We start from the raw sequence: 12,767 nt of genomic DNA, 5'->3' as shown, positions 1-12,767 counted from the left end.
CCTCTTGGACCTGCGCCCGCAGATTCTCCACTTGAGAGCCCCCAGGTTGAAGCCTTTGTCCTTGTGACAGACTCCCTACCCCTCAGCCTCAGCTGCTCAACACGGTTTTCCTCTTACCTGGGAAAAATTTAGCCCGTTCAAGGGGTGGCATTGCTCCTCCACTTTCTCCACAGCCCCGGTCTGCTTCCTGAGGCGCTCGGCCTCCTGGGCCAGGTAGAGATCCAGGACAGGGACGCCACGGGACTTAATGTCCACCTCGGTCAGGGAATTCACCATCAGCATGACCCACACGGGCCTCTTCCTCTCCCAGTTCCCGGCGATGGCGTTGAAGAGGTAGTCGGCGTAGAGCCCCTTCCCCCGCTGGTCCGGCGTCATCCACGACGGCATCATGAGCTTGACGTACTCCAAGTGGCGCTTGAGCCTGCGGTAGATGTCCCGGGGCAGCACGTCCTGGAGGTTCTCGCCCTGCGGCAGCAGCTGGCAGCTGGTGAGGGCGGAGATGGTGTAGGGGTCCGTGAGGTCCAGCTCGAAGTAAACGATGTGGCTGTGCTGGAAGGCCTTCTTGGAGTTCTCGGGGATGAAATCCCAGACCCGGGTGTACGGGACGTGGATGGTGCCGAAAAAGTAAGACGGGGGGTCTCTCTTGATGGTCCACAGGAAGGAGTTCAGCTCGCTTTGCTGGAGGGGAGAGAAACACAGCAGAGTAAACAAACCACGGCCTGCAGGCTGGAGCACGGGGAGCCAGCCACGCAGAGGGGGAGCGGCAAGAAAGACCCCTTGCCCCCAGCTAGCGACACGGGCTAGAACTAGCTCCATTGTTTCAATAGGCTCTCCCTCGTACTGGCGTGTCTGCACCCCAAAGACAGCACACACACACCATCGTAGGCCAGATCGGTTACTCTCGGTGCCCACAGGAAGGCAGTGTTGCCTAGTGGATAGAGCAGAGGGGGGTGGGACTTGGCAGACCTGGGTTCTCTTCCTGGTTCTGTTGTGGGGAGCCGCCTCACAGTGCCTCGGTTTGCCTGTCTGTTAAATGAGGCTAATGAAAGTCACCTCTTTGAGACCTACTGATGATCAGAGCTAGGCCCGAAGGGGGACCACCAAGGCTTCGGGACTGTGGTTGTTTTGTCAGCCTGCCATCACCTTCCCGCTCCGACCTCTCCACCTGACAAAGCCCCACACCCCCCCCCCCCCTCAGGCCAAAGGAAACATGCGCGGAGACAGAAAACTGCCACCCAGGAAACGGTCTTGACTCAGGCTGGGGAGAGGGACTCCCCTTAGCCACACGTCCAGAAGCCAGCGCGTAACATGGAAAGTCACTGGCAGGCCGGCACGCTGGCTGAGGAACGGACTGGAAAAAGGTTGCACCGGGTGCCCATTCCGGACCCCGCAGTGTCACCCACCTCCGCACGGCGTTCAGAGAAAGAGCCAGTTGCTCTGAAGACAAGAGGGGAAGCTGGAATACTGCGTGAGAGCCACCCCGGCCCGCAGCACCGAGAAAATGGTTTTTGAAACAGAAAAAAACTTTTTTTCTTTAAAAAACAACCACCCACAGTTGTTTTCAAACACTCCCAACCATCCAGTAAAGTTACCCGAGCAGCAGCAAACCTCATGCCAGGTCTACACTCAACCCGGCAGCTCAGCTTTTGGTGCCCAATTCCAACTATGAAGAATATGTAGCTGGAGTCGACTTACCTTATGCCGAGCTTGGTGGGATCCCCACAGCGGGAGGCCAATGGGAGCAAACTCTCCCATCGGCTTCCTTTACTCCTCGCAAAAGGAGGAGTACCAGCCGCCGGTGGGGGCACCCTCTGAGTTTGATTTGGCAGGTCTTAACTAGACTCACTAAATTAAACTCCGGAAGATCGATCGCAGCAGCAGCGATCGTCCTTTTTAGTGTAGACAAGGCCTTACTGCGAGTTCTAAAGAAATCCTGCTCCGTGGTGTATTGGATTTCAATACCAGGTTCCCAGACTTCTCTGTGTTTATGTTAATAGGGAATAATGCAAAGCGTTCCCCTAGAACAGACCATAACATTTCCAAGAATCCCAGAGGGTAATGTTGGATCCAGCCTTTGTGTGGTCTATGTAAATCGACATGGAGACACATCTTCAACAGCTTCACTCACTGGACCGATGCCAAACACCCAGCTGATGAGCTGGCCTTAGAATCCTAGAAGTGGGAGGGACCTCGAGAGGGCATCAAGTCCAGTCCCCAGCCCTCACGGCAGGACCAAGCACTGTCTGATCGTCCCTGACAGGTGTCTGTCCAACCTGCTCTTAAATATCTCCAGAGATGGGGATACCACAACCTCCCTGGGCAATTTATTCCAGTGTTTAACCACCCTGACAGGCAGGAATTTTTTCCTAATGTCCAACCTAACCCTCCCTTGCTGCAGTTTAAGCCCATTGCTTCTTGTCCTGTCCTCAGAGGCCAAGGAGAACAATTTCTCTCCTCCTGCTTGTGACACCCTGTTAGGTCCTTGAAAGCTGCAATCAGAGCACACAATGGATTTGGCCCTGCTGGAAGAAGCAATCTGCTTCTGATTGTCTGCGCATAAGCAGGGAAGCAGAAAACATCTGGAATCTCCGCCCCGTCGCTGCCCCGCAAGAAGATCTGGCTATCAAATGTCTGGCTCCAAGAGGGGACATCCAGACACTCAGTTCAAACATCTGGCCAGTTTTCCGCCGAACACTGGCCCCGGCACTGTGATTAGATTGAAGTGTGCAGGTACGGTGAGGTTAGATGCCTTGCTCAATGCAGAGCAGGCTCCTTATTGGAAACACATGGCCTAGGCGCTGCCAGTGGAAGGCTAGGGCCAGAGGGGTTAATCAGAAAGACAACTCTGCAGCGGCTCGTCCCAGGGGGTGTTTCTCCGCCAGACCCAGACCCAGATCACAGCCCTGCTCAGCTGGAAATGCCAGCAAGGCCCCGGCCTGTCACCCAGAGGGGAAAAGTCTTGGAGGGGGCGCCATGTTAGTTTGTGATTTTGAAAACCATGAGCGGCCCTGTGGCAGCGGAGAGGCGAACCCCACTGTCTAATAGCTCTCGCGGGCAAACCCCAGGTGTGAAATCTTTAGCAATCGCTCGCCTGGAGTAAGTAAGGTGGCTGCCTCGGCCCTCCACAGTCTTAACTTCCATTAAGGACAGAACCCTAGAATCCTAGGAGGGCGGGAAGAGACCTCAGGAGTCATCGAGTCCAGCCCCCTGCCCAAGGCAGGACCAACCCAACTCAGTTAGCCCATCCAGGGCTGCGTCAAGCCGGGGCTTAAACACCTCTAGGGACGGAGACTCCACCCCTCCCTAGGGAACCCATCCCAGTTCTTCCCACCCGCCTAGGGAAATAGTTAACAAAGGTGATTTCTCAGTGTGCTCAGTGTTGAGTTAACCTCCCCCCTTGAAGCCTATGAGCGTTTTGACTGCTGACTGTGGAGGGAGGATGGGATTTTCCAAAGCTCACCCCGCTGGCCTAAATTTCAAGGGCCAGGTTGGTTGGTTGGTTTGTTTAATGGCTGCCGAAAATCTACTGGTTGGTGACCACTGGTTTAAAAGGCTGCCTATGTTTAGGCACGAAATACACAGACTCACTTCCCCGGCGCGCCCATGTGATTGTCAGGCTGAGGCGGTCCCTTCAGCAAAGCCAAGCAGGGGCGGATATAGGGCAGGGCGAGCGGGGCAGCCACCCCGGGCCCCGCGCTTCAAAAAGCCCCGCGCATGCGCCGTGGCAAAAGGGGGCCCCGCGAAATTACGCTGCCCTGGGCCCCGCAAAACGGTCGTCTGCCCCTGAGGCCAAGCGCCTTTCATTCCCTGGCATTTTAATTTTACAGGTGACTACGCCAGAGGTCAGGCCCTAGGAAACGCGCAAGGGAGACGCGAATGGGGCAAATGGCCACCAGTGAGGAGCCGCCAGCGAACAAAAAGACAGGCAGGCAGGCATCAGCGTGGAGGGAGCCGAAAGGGCGCCCTTTGCTTTAAAGACGTCCGAGCTTGTGTGTGGCAGGCAGGGCCCAGGAACAGCCCCGGCTCCGAAGAATCTCAGGGGAAGAGTGGTGCCGACAAGCACCGGACCGGCGTTCAGCGGTGGAGCACGGGGGGCCGTGCGGTTCAGATGGGGTCCTACGCACCCTCACGGGAAGAGCACTGGGCAGGAAGCTCGCATGCCCTCGGATACTGCCCGTACGGGAGGCTCCAGGAAGTACTGTGTTGCGGTAGCACCTCCCAGCCAAAGGGGTCTGGGTCCCCGCCGGGCCAGGCTCTGCAGAGCCCGAGAGCGAATCACAGCCCCTGCCTCAAAGAGCGCACAGTGTGAGAGGCCAGCGGACTGCGTTGAGACGCACGCAGCTATGGCGCTCCGCCAGGCTTAGACGAGCACACCGGGCCTCACGAGCACTTGGATGTTATTACAGACACTTCTGGGCACTAAACAGCTGCCACTGTTATTAATCAGGGCAGGCTGGGGCTACATCTACACAACGCGTCTGTTCGTCTGCTTTTCTGGGACCAGTGACTAAAGCGCTAGCCTGAGATGGGGAAACCTGGGCTAAGGTCCCTGCTCTGCCACAGGCTTCCTATGCGGCCTCGGGCACCTCACTTAGCCCGCATCTGCTCAATGAGGATAACCGCCTTGCCCCGCCTCCCAGAGATGCTAGGAGAGTCAGTCCTTCACAGAATGCAAGGTGCTCAGATACTAGGGTGCTTATGTACCTGTGATGGCAACTGGTGGGGAAATGTTGAACTGCATTCTGCATTCTGCCCGGACCACAGCCAAGCCGAATGCCTTTGAAAACTCCGCGCTCCGATCCTAACGTGCCCTTGTGTAGCTCTTCCATCCTGGGGTATATTTTCCATGTCATTTAGAGATAAAAGCAAGCAAGCAGCTTCCCCCACCCTCCCTCCGGCCCCTTGTAAAAGGGGAACAGTTTGCCAGAGCGCAAAGTGGCTGCGAGATAACACAGGCACAGCGGTGACGCGGGCTCTCCCGTACGGCGCGATGCAACAATTGGCAGCCTCTCTCTCGCACCTCATTTCAAGAACACTGAGGAGATAAAGTCACTGGGTCTGGATCCCCTGCACCAGCATCCTACGCTGCTCCCACCACAGAAAAGGGCCTGAAAGCCCTTTTTGCACTAGGCATGTGGAGGCTGAACCAGTTAAGCAATAGTTTAACCAGTCAACAAGTCGCGGGATTTTACATCTCTGTTTTGCATGGCCAGAGAGATGCAAAGGGGGCGCACAAAACTCAGCTCATTTCAACGGACTGATTCCTGATTTCCACCAGCATAAGAGAAAAATCAGACTCGCAGGACCAGGGAGAGAACACGCCGCCCTCACTTTCAGGCACTCGTCACTATTATTTCTCTTGTGACCATGCCTGGCGGCCAGGAGGAGAGAGGAAGGATGGTTCATGGTCAGGACACTATTGAGCTAGGAAGACCGAGGTTAAATGCCCGGCTTCACTGAGGCCTGCCTCAGTTCCCATCAGTAAAATGGGTGCAATAACACAACCCTGCCACACAGGGTAGTTGAGGGGGTGATACTTTGAAGACTGTGAGGTGTGTAGATACTACAGTGGTGGCAGCCAGATAAAGACTTTAGCTAGATAAGGAATTCTACTGTCATAGGCACTGCACACACATATCAGAGGAGACAGGTCCCTACCTCAAAGAGCTTAAAAAGACAGAAAAGAGCTGGAAGGAACTGGGGAGGCAAAGTGACTTGCCCAAGACTAAATGACAGTCACTAGCACAGCTAGGAACAGACTGCTGGGCCCTAACCACTAGGCCAAACTGCCACACCATGTTCTTCTCCTTAGCCTCTGAGGATAGAACAAGAAGCAACAGGCTTAAACTGCAGCAAAGGAGGTTTAGGTTGGACATCAGAAAAAACTTCCTGGCTGTCAGGATGGTTGAACATTGGAATAAATTGCCTAGGGAGGTTGTGGAATCTCCATCACTGGAGATATTCAAGAGCAGGTTAGACAGACACCTGTCAGGGATGGTCTAGATGGTGCTTGGTCCTGCCGTGAGGGCAGGGGACTGGACTCGATGACCTCTCGAGGTTCCTTCCCGTCTAGTATTCTATGATTCTACAGTTAGCTTATCCAGTTACAATTGGGTGTGTACCTTGACTTCCTTTTGTTTGTTTTTAGCAGAGCAGAGGTGCCATGTGTTCTTGTTAAGGGGTGGTTCTCGCAGCATTTTCATTGATTTATTCTTACGACCCCATCAAATAGACCAGTTTCCAGATTGAAGCTATTTTTGCTGCACTTGCCAACTTGCTTTTCCAAGAGGACCTAAGCAGCATTTACAGCACTGCAACAGGACTTAACATTCAGACCCCAAATCGACATCTCCTACTTCAATGTCAGTTGACATAAATCGTTTCATGTGCTGACAAAGATCGGTCGGTAGATCCAGGCTAAAACCTGCCAAACTGGAAGGTTTATATGACAGCCGCACAAAGTATTTTATTGTAACACATCCGTCAGGGATACGGTAATTTTCCTCCCCAACAGTTATTTCAAAACCGTTGAAATAACTTGGCGTGGGGGCAACTCTACAAAGATACAGGAAATAAATAATGCAATTAAGCAGCGGGAAGAAACAAAGATCTCCAGGGGAATTACATTGGGCACCTAGGTACGAGAAAGTTAGCGACAAATGAGAGAGAATCTAGAAAATCAAGCAAGGGACTTTTCACAGGCTGCGAGGCGCAGTTGTCAGGGCGACAGGCAGAACTGAACCTGGGACCTCTGGAGCTGAGTGAATGAGCCAGGTGTGCAATAATTATTGAAGGGGAGGCACTTAACAAATTTTGGAAGTGGTCACGGGCCGCCCCGGAAGGGGCGGGGCCTTAGGTGGAAGGGGAGGGGCCAGAAGACTTTCCGTGTTCTCCCGCCCACAGACCTTGATTGACCTGCAGGTGGGAGAGTACATGAAGTCTTTGCCGCCTGCCTCTGCCCCTCCAGGGGCGCAGAGCGCTTAGAGAGAACTGCCAGCTGTTTTGAACAGCTGGCGGTTCCCTCTGGTGCCGCTTACCCCGCTGAAGGGAGGAGACTTCGCTCCCCCACCCCAAATTCTCGCCTGGCCTGAGGGAGCAGCTGGGCCATTGTGGGCCAGATCTATCCCTCGGACACTGTCCCGCGCTACAGTTTGAGCTAAAAGCCAGGCTGGCTCTCAGCTTGGGCTGTGGAGGAGACTCCTTCTTCTCTCTGCTCCTGCCCCCACCAGTTAACCGGAACCAGTAAGGCTTACAGGTCAAACATTCACATCCCTGATCTAGTCCACTAGCCAATCTGTTGCACCACGCAGCCTCTTTGAATGTATTACCATATTTTTTCCTCTCTCTTTTTTTAGGAGTACATCCCTCAGGCAGCCCCAAACTCCTTACTCTGTCTGTGGTTTTGCACTCCTCCTAGCTCCTTTGTCAGCTGCTTATCTCTCTCTGTGCCCCGCCTTGCCGCATTCCACTTTGTAGTTATTCAAAGCAGAGACTGTGACCCCATCCTCCAAGGTATTTAGGTGCCTAACTACTTCTGTGTCTTTACACAGTGAGTGAAGAGCCCTGTGCGTCTGCACATGTTAAATGTGTAAGTAGCATTCTCTTCATGCTCCCCTTTACATTACTGACAAATCCTGACTCCCCTAAATAATGGAGTTTGCCTAGGGAAAAGCACTGCAATGCATTCAACAATTCAAAGAATCCAAATTCAGTACCTTTTCCACCCGAGATGAAAAATAAAAATCAGTTTTCCATGAAAAGCCAGAAGTTAGAGCAGACGGGTGAGATAATGCAGAGGGGCAAACGATGTATGCTCTTGGAAAAGTTAGCCATTTAGATTAATTGCTCCATTTATCATGAACAATGCTCCCTACACGAGTAAACAGTTACAACTGCTAATCCCTGGGCGCCGGCATTAAACACAGAGATGTGCATCAACATTTAGCAAAATACACGACCAGATCAAAAGAGTTAGTTCGTGAATGGGGGAAATCCAAAAGGTCCACAGGAGACGCACTTGCAAATTAATTCTTTTCAAAAGCTTTCTTCCTCCCGCCCTCCAGGAAAACATAGAATGTTTTCTCCTGTGCCAAAAATTCAGGATTTGGGGAGAATTATTGACTGCAGTTTTAGCTGTAACAGGGCACTTTGACAAGAAAGCTCTCTGAAGAATGATTTGTTTGCCAACTTCTTAAAACAGCAAAGAAAGACTTCTCTCTTTCCGACTCTGAATACACACACTCAGGATGGAAGGCTGGGGAGTCACGGAGGAGTACGGGTGTAAAAGCAATTTTTTTGGGGGGGTCAGAAAACACACATCCCTAGATTTGAGGAACCCATAATTAAAAGAGCATTAACCCCTGCAGATGCAATGGGGAATGTTTAAAACAGACAGAGTCAGGAGTGTGGAATTTAAGAGCTTGTTTCCTTTATACACAACACCCCCATGAAAGTAGCTGGATACTCCTATTTATAGGACCTGAAAATAAAATCTATCACTGAATAGTGTCATTTCTCCCACTGTCCTAATGACCTGAGGAAGCAGACTGCCAATATGGAAAACTGCAGGCGGTCTCACATTTTAAGGACATAGTAATCAGGAGATAATGAGCCATCATTAACACATTTCACCTCTGGGTTTTCTGACAAAGGGTAAAAGTCTTTTGGCATCAGACATGGTTGTGGTTGCAGTTTTCCACCAATACGATTTTTTTCTGCTAACCTTTGCAGTCTCCCCCAAAACTTTTTTGTTTTGTTTTTTCAAGCCCTTGCCCCACATTCACATAAGCCCACAGCTTCACAGGCCCCCTGGCTCCGAAGGGAGCCCGCCCGGCCCAGTCTGTCCCCTACTTGCCAGACATGGCCCATTTTTATGACAGCGCCACCCCCGGTGACTCTGAAATCTGCTTTACATCCTGGCTCCAGTAATAAACTGACCGACTGGCTGGCAACCTGCCTCCTACCTGGCAGAGGTGGAGAGCTGTCTGTGCTAGGCCTGCCCTGGCATCTCTGATAAGCTGCTTCTAGTGTGACACAAAAGTCGAGTTTGTGGTGCTCCAAAGCCCCAATTCCTGACTGATTCCATCTAGGAAGGCCCAGACTCCACTGCTGTGTCTGGACAGGTCATTCAAGAGGCAGCAAGACCCAAGAAGAGACAGGCGGATGGCAGGTTGGCCTTTCTGCAGGGGAAACGGACAGCCAAGTGCATAGGAGAGAAGATCACAAGGCGACAGAGCAATAAAAAGGGTTCCCTGGCCTTCTCACACAGCTCCCTGAAGATAAGGTTTTCCAACCTGACCAGCGTTCCCTATAGGCTGAGCACTTGGACAGCCCAACAGGAGAGATTCAGGTGAAGTGCCCACAATTGTCCACCGCTAGCAGCATGTGTTTCTATGGGTGGTGCACATCTGCACTTGCCTTGTGCATGTAATAAAATTTATTCTGCACGTGCGTAAAAAAATAGTGGGAACATTGAACTTGACCCCTGCGGCCAGGGTGTGCTGTGTGTGGAGATGAGACCATTATGGATTTGTCATCTCCCTAAGCATAGGAGCTCTGTTCTTCCGTGGATCCTGAAGGTCTGCTCTGCGCTTGACATTGTGAACACGGCTGGAGATGTAATCATGTTAGCTAACCCCGGGTGAAACACGAGGAGTGAGCAAACCATGATGACTATCTTCCTTGGCCCATGAGAACAGGCCGGGTTGCCTCTGAGCCATGTGCTACATCCAACTTCTTAATTAACTAGAAGAAAGGATGGCTAAGGTTTCCAAAAGTGACACGTGATTTTTGGTGCCTTGATTTTTGGACACCCAACTTGAAATATCTTAGATGCATCTGCTTTCTGGAGGGTGGGCACTCAGCATCTTCTGAAAAATCAGGTTCCTTGGAGAGGTTTCAAATTGGGCACCGAAAAGTGGAGGCTTCCAAAAATCACTAGTCACTCCTGAAAATCTTGGCCTTTTGTTCATCATGTTTTTGTCCTCAGCCATGCGTGCTGCTTACTCACGTTCAGCACGGGTCAAGCCAATACCACCGTGAACAGTCTGTTCCAAAAGTCAAATTCAATCATGTAGAGACAGCCTCCAGCCTGGCAGCCGTTGAAAACCTTTATGCCGCTAGCATGTTAAGTGGTCTTGGTTTGTTGGACTGAGCTGGGCTGTCCAAGTCTATCCTCATAAAAAATGTACAAAGGGACAGAAACACAAGCAGGTAGCGATTCTAGCAAACAGCATGCCAAAACAACTGACTGCCATAGCAGAAACAGCGAGTCAGCCAACATACTGAGAAGGTACATAGGAATATAACAAAGTCCAGACTGGGTTAGAACCAAGGCCCATCTAGCCCAGTGTCCTGTCTTCCAACAGCGGTCAATGCCAGGTGCCCCAGAGGGAGTGAACAAAACAAGGAATCATCAAATGATCATCCATTTTCAGGCAAACAAAGGAAGGGCCACCATTCCTTACCCATCCTGGCTAATAGGTATTGATGGACCTAACCGCCATGAATTTATCTAGTTCTTTTTTGTTCCTTGTTAAAGTCCTCGTCATCAGAACATCCTTTGGCAAGGAGTTCCACAGGTTGACTGTGCTCCTTTAAGGTCTACTAAAGGTAAAACAAACTACAAAAATAGATTGAGATTCAGGTGGAGCTTGGAATATAGCCACAGTTTAACTTCTATATTGGGGGAGGGGAGACAGCTTCAGTGTGTGTGTGTGTGTGGGGGGGGGGAATTCCATGCCTGCCCAAAGCTAGCAGTTTGGGGATGGGTGGATGCCCCCCATGCTTTCCCCAAAACTACACCCAGGGCTTGCCTCGGACCCCTCTTCTCACACTGTAGGATGCTAATAACTCCAGCCCTTAAGAAGAGCCCTGTGGAGCTTGAAACCTCACCAACAGCAGCTGGTCCAGTAAAAACCTCACCCATCTTGGCTCTCTAATGCCCTGGGCCCGGCCCAGTTAGAACCACCCTGCAAATGAAGAGCTCCCATCAGTTTCATGGGAGGCACTTGCAGTCTGAAGCAGAAGAGTCCGATGGAAGCCTGGGGCTCCCCCTTTTCTTCAGCCCCTGACTCCCGTGTGCCCACAAGCCCTGCAGCGGTTGTGCGTGCCCATTTTTAGGGAGCGCAGCCCTCACTGACACCCACAGTAAAAGCTGTGTAAGTGGGGCACCCTTGCAGAACCCTGGGCCACTTGAGTCTCAGTCTTCCCGTCTCTAAAATGGGCACAATGTTCCACAGAGGACTGGATTCCTTGGCCACTGTTTGCAGGTCTCTGACACCATACCTGCCCCCTTTGTACTATGAGGTTGTGTCCTGGCCCCCTTCCTTGACTATAGCAGCAGCAGCAGCACAGGTTAAACTACAACATGGCATGTGTGCATTGCTCGCAGTCTAATCTGGCTCCGATTTCACCTCCTTCCATGTGGCCAGCTGCTCCAGCCAGAGCGCTTTCCTCGCACTAAGAGGGAAACCCGCTGGTGGCTACTTTATGAGAAACTGGTTCTAGTTAGGCATTTCGGGCCAGGAGGGTAACACAGGCCGGGTACCTATAAAGCTCGCTGGGCCAGGCAGACAAAAGCGGCCCCAAGGAACCCGACTTCGGTAAATGTTCCCAAACCGAGCCGGGCGGGCCGGGGAGTCTCCGGTTGCGCTCCGGGCTCTGATGCGCTTCTGGTCCCGTTCCCAGGGCAGAGGTCCCGGGGTCCGGGCAGAGCACCGCGCGGGGGCAGGCTGCGGCGCGTTGGCACTTCACCGGGGAAGCGGGTCCCCCGCCCGGGGCAGGAGGCGGTGCGGGGGCCGGGCAGCAGGCAGCCTGGCGCGGTGCGATCGGGATATTTCCCTTCCCGGCGGCGGGGAGAGCCGAGCCTGGCGCGCCCGGCTCCGGAGCGAGAGCAACCGGGCACCCGGGGCAGGAGGCAGCCTGGCGCGCTTCGCTCCTGCTGCCCTCCGGGGCGTTAGGGACCCCGGCGAACCCATTCACACCTCGGCTGCCGGGAGCCACCCAGCCGCGCCGCCCCGGGCGCTGGCCAGCGGGTCGCGCCTCGGAGCAACAGGGGGTCCCCTGGAGCCAGGGCGCAGCCTCCGCCCCGCGCGTAAAGCCCCGCGCCACCGGGAGCGAAGGGAGCTGCCGCCCGCTCTTCCCCGCGTGGGGCGGGGCGGGTCCCGAGCCCCCTCCCGCACTTACTTTCCTGCGGAGCTCGCAGCCGGCGGCCGGGTCCCCGCTAGAGCGGCTGGGGCGCGCCCGGGCCAGCAGGAGGAGGCAGCTCGGCAGCAGGCAAGCCCAGGCGAGCTGCACCATCGTCGCTCCGAGCCCGGGGCGGGGGAGAGCGGGGGCCGGGCGAGCCGCTAGCGGGAGGGGAGCGGGGAGTCCCCCCGCCGCCCCCGCCCCTGGACGGGTCCCCGCGCCGGGCTCGCCATGCCGGGGCGCTCGGCAGCCGCGGGGAGCCCTCCCGAGGGGACCGGCCGCTGCGCTGCTCCCCGGCTGCTCTGTAGTTCCTGCCGCAGCCCCTGGATGGAGGCACCAAGTCCCGCTCCGCGATTGGCCGCGGGAGGTGCCTAACCCTAAACCCCCCACCCCCGCCCCCTGGCCTCTTCCCGGGGCGCCGCCGCCTGCCCGGGCCAGGGGCGCGCCAGCCCAGCCCCGGCCTGCGCTCTGGCCCCAGCTGGGCGGAGAGTTCGACCCCTAGAATCCTCGGCTGCAGCCTGCGGCCCCGATCCCGGCCCGGGGCGCTCCCCACACCTGGGCGCAGGCCCCGTCAGGCAGGG

The 12,767-nt window shown here is 54.4% G+C and overlaps 1 protein-coding gene across 3 annotated transcripts in view; it reads right to left on the bottom strand.

Annotated features, from left to right (window-relative positions):
* The window catches only part of TRABD2A (TraB domain containing 2A), an 81,495-nt gene extending 68,979 nt beyond the window's left edge, over window positions 1-12,516 (bottom strand). For 2 of the 3 annotated variants that reach the window (XM_075931317.1, XM_075931318.1), the window contains exons 1-2: window positions 12,187-12,516; window positions 118-678 (exon numbers count right to left, since the gene is read on the bottom strand). In XM_075931317.1, the coding sequence (XP_075787432.1) occupies window positions 118-678; window positions 12,187-12,300 (675 nt within the window). In that variant the 5' untranslated portion in view covers window positions 12,301-12,516. The remainder of the gene's footprint in view (window positions 1-117; window positions 679-12,186) is intronic. The other variant, XM_075931315.1, reaches the window with a different exon arrangement.
* Between the last annotated feature and the right edge of the window lie 251 nt (window positions 12,517-12,767).

The sequence above is a fragment of the Pelodiscus sinensis genome, chromosome 6 (assembly GCF_049634645.1).
Source record: "Pelodiscus sinensis isolate JC-2024 chromosome 6, ASM4963464v1, whole genome shotgun sequence".
Classification (NCBI taxonomy): Eukaryota; Metazoa; Chordata; order Testudines; family Trionychidae; genus Pelodiscus; species Pelodiscus sinensis.
The sequence above is the reverse complement of the archived record's forward strand: the minus strand, read 5'-3'. Positions and strand labels throughout refer to the sequence as shown.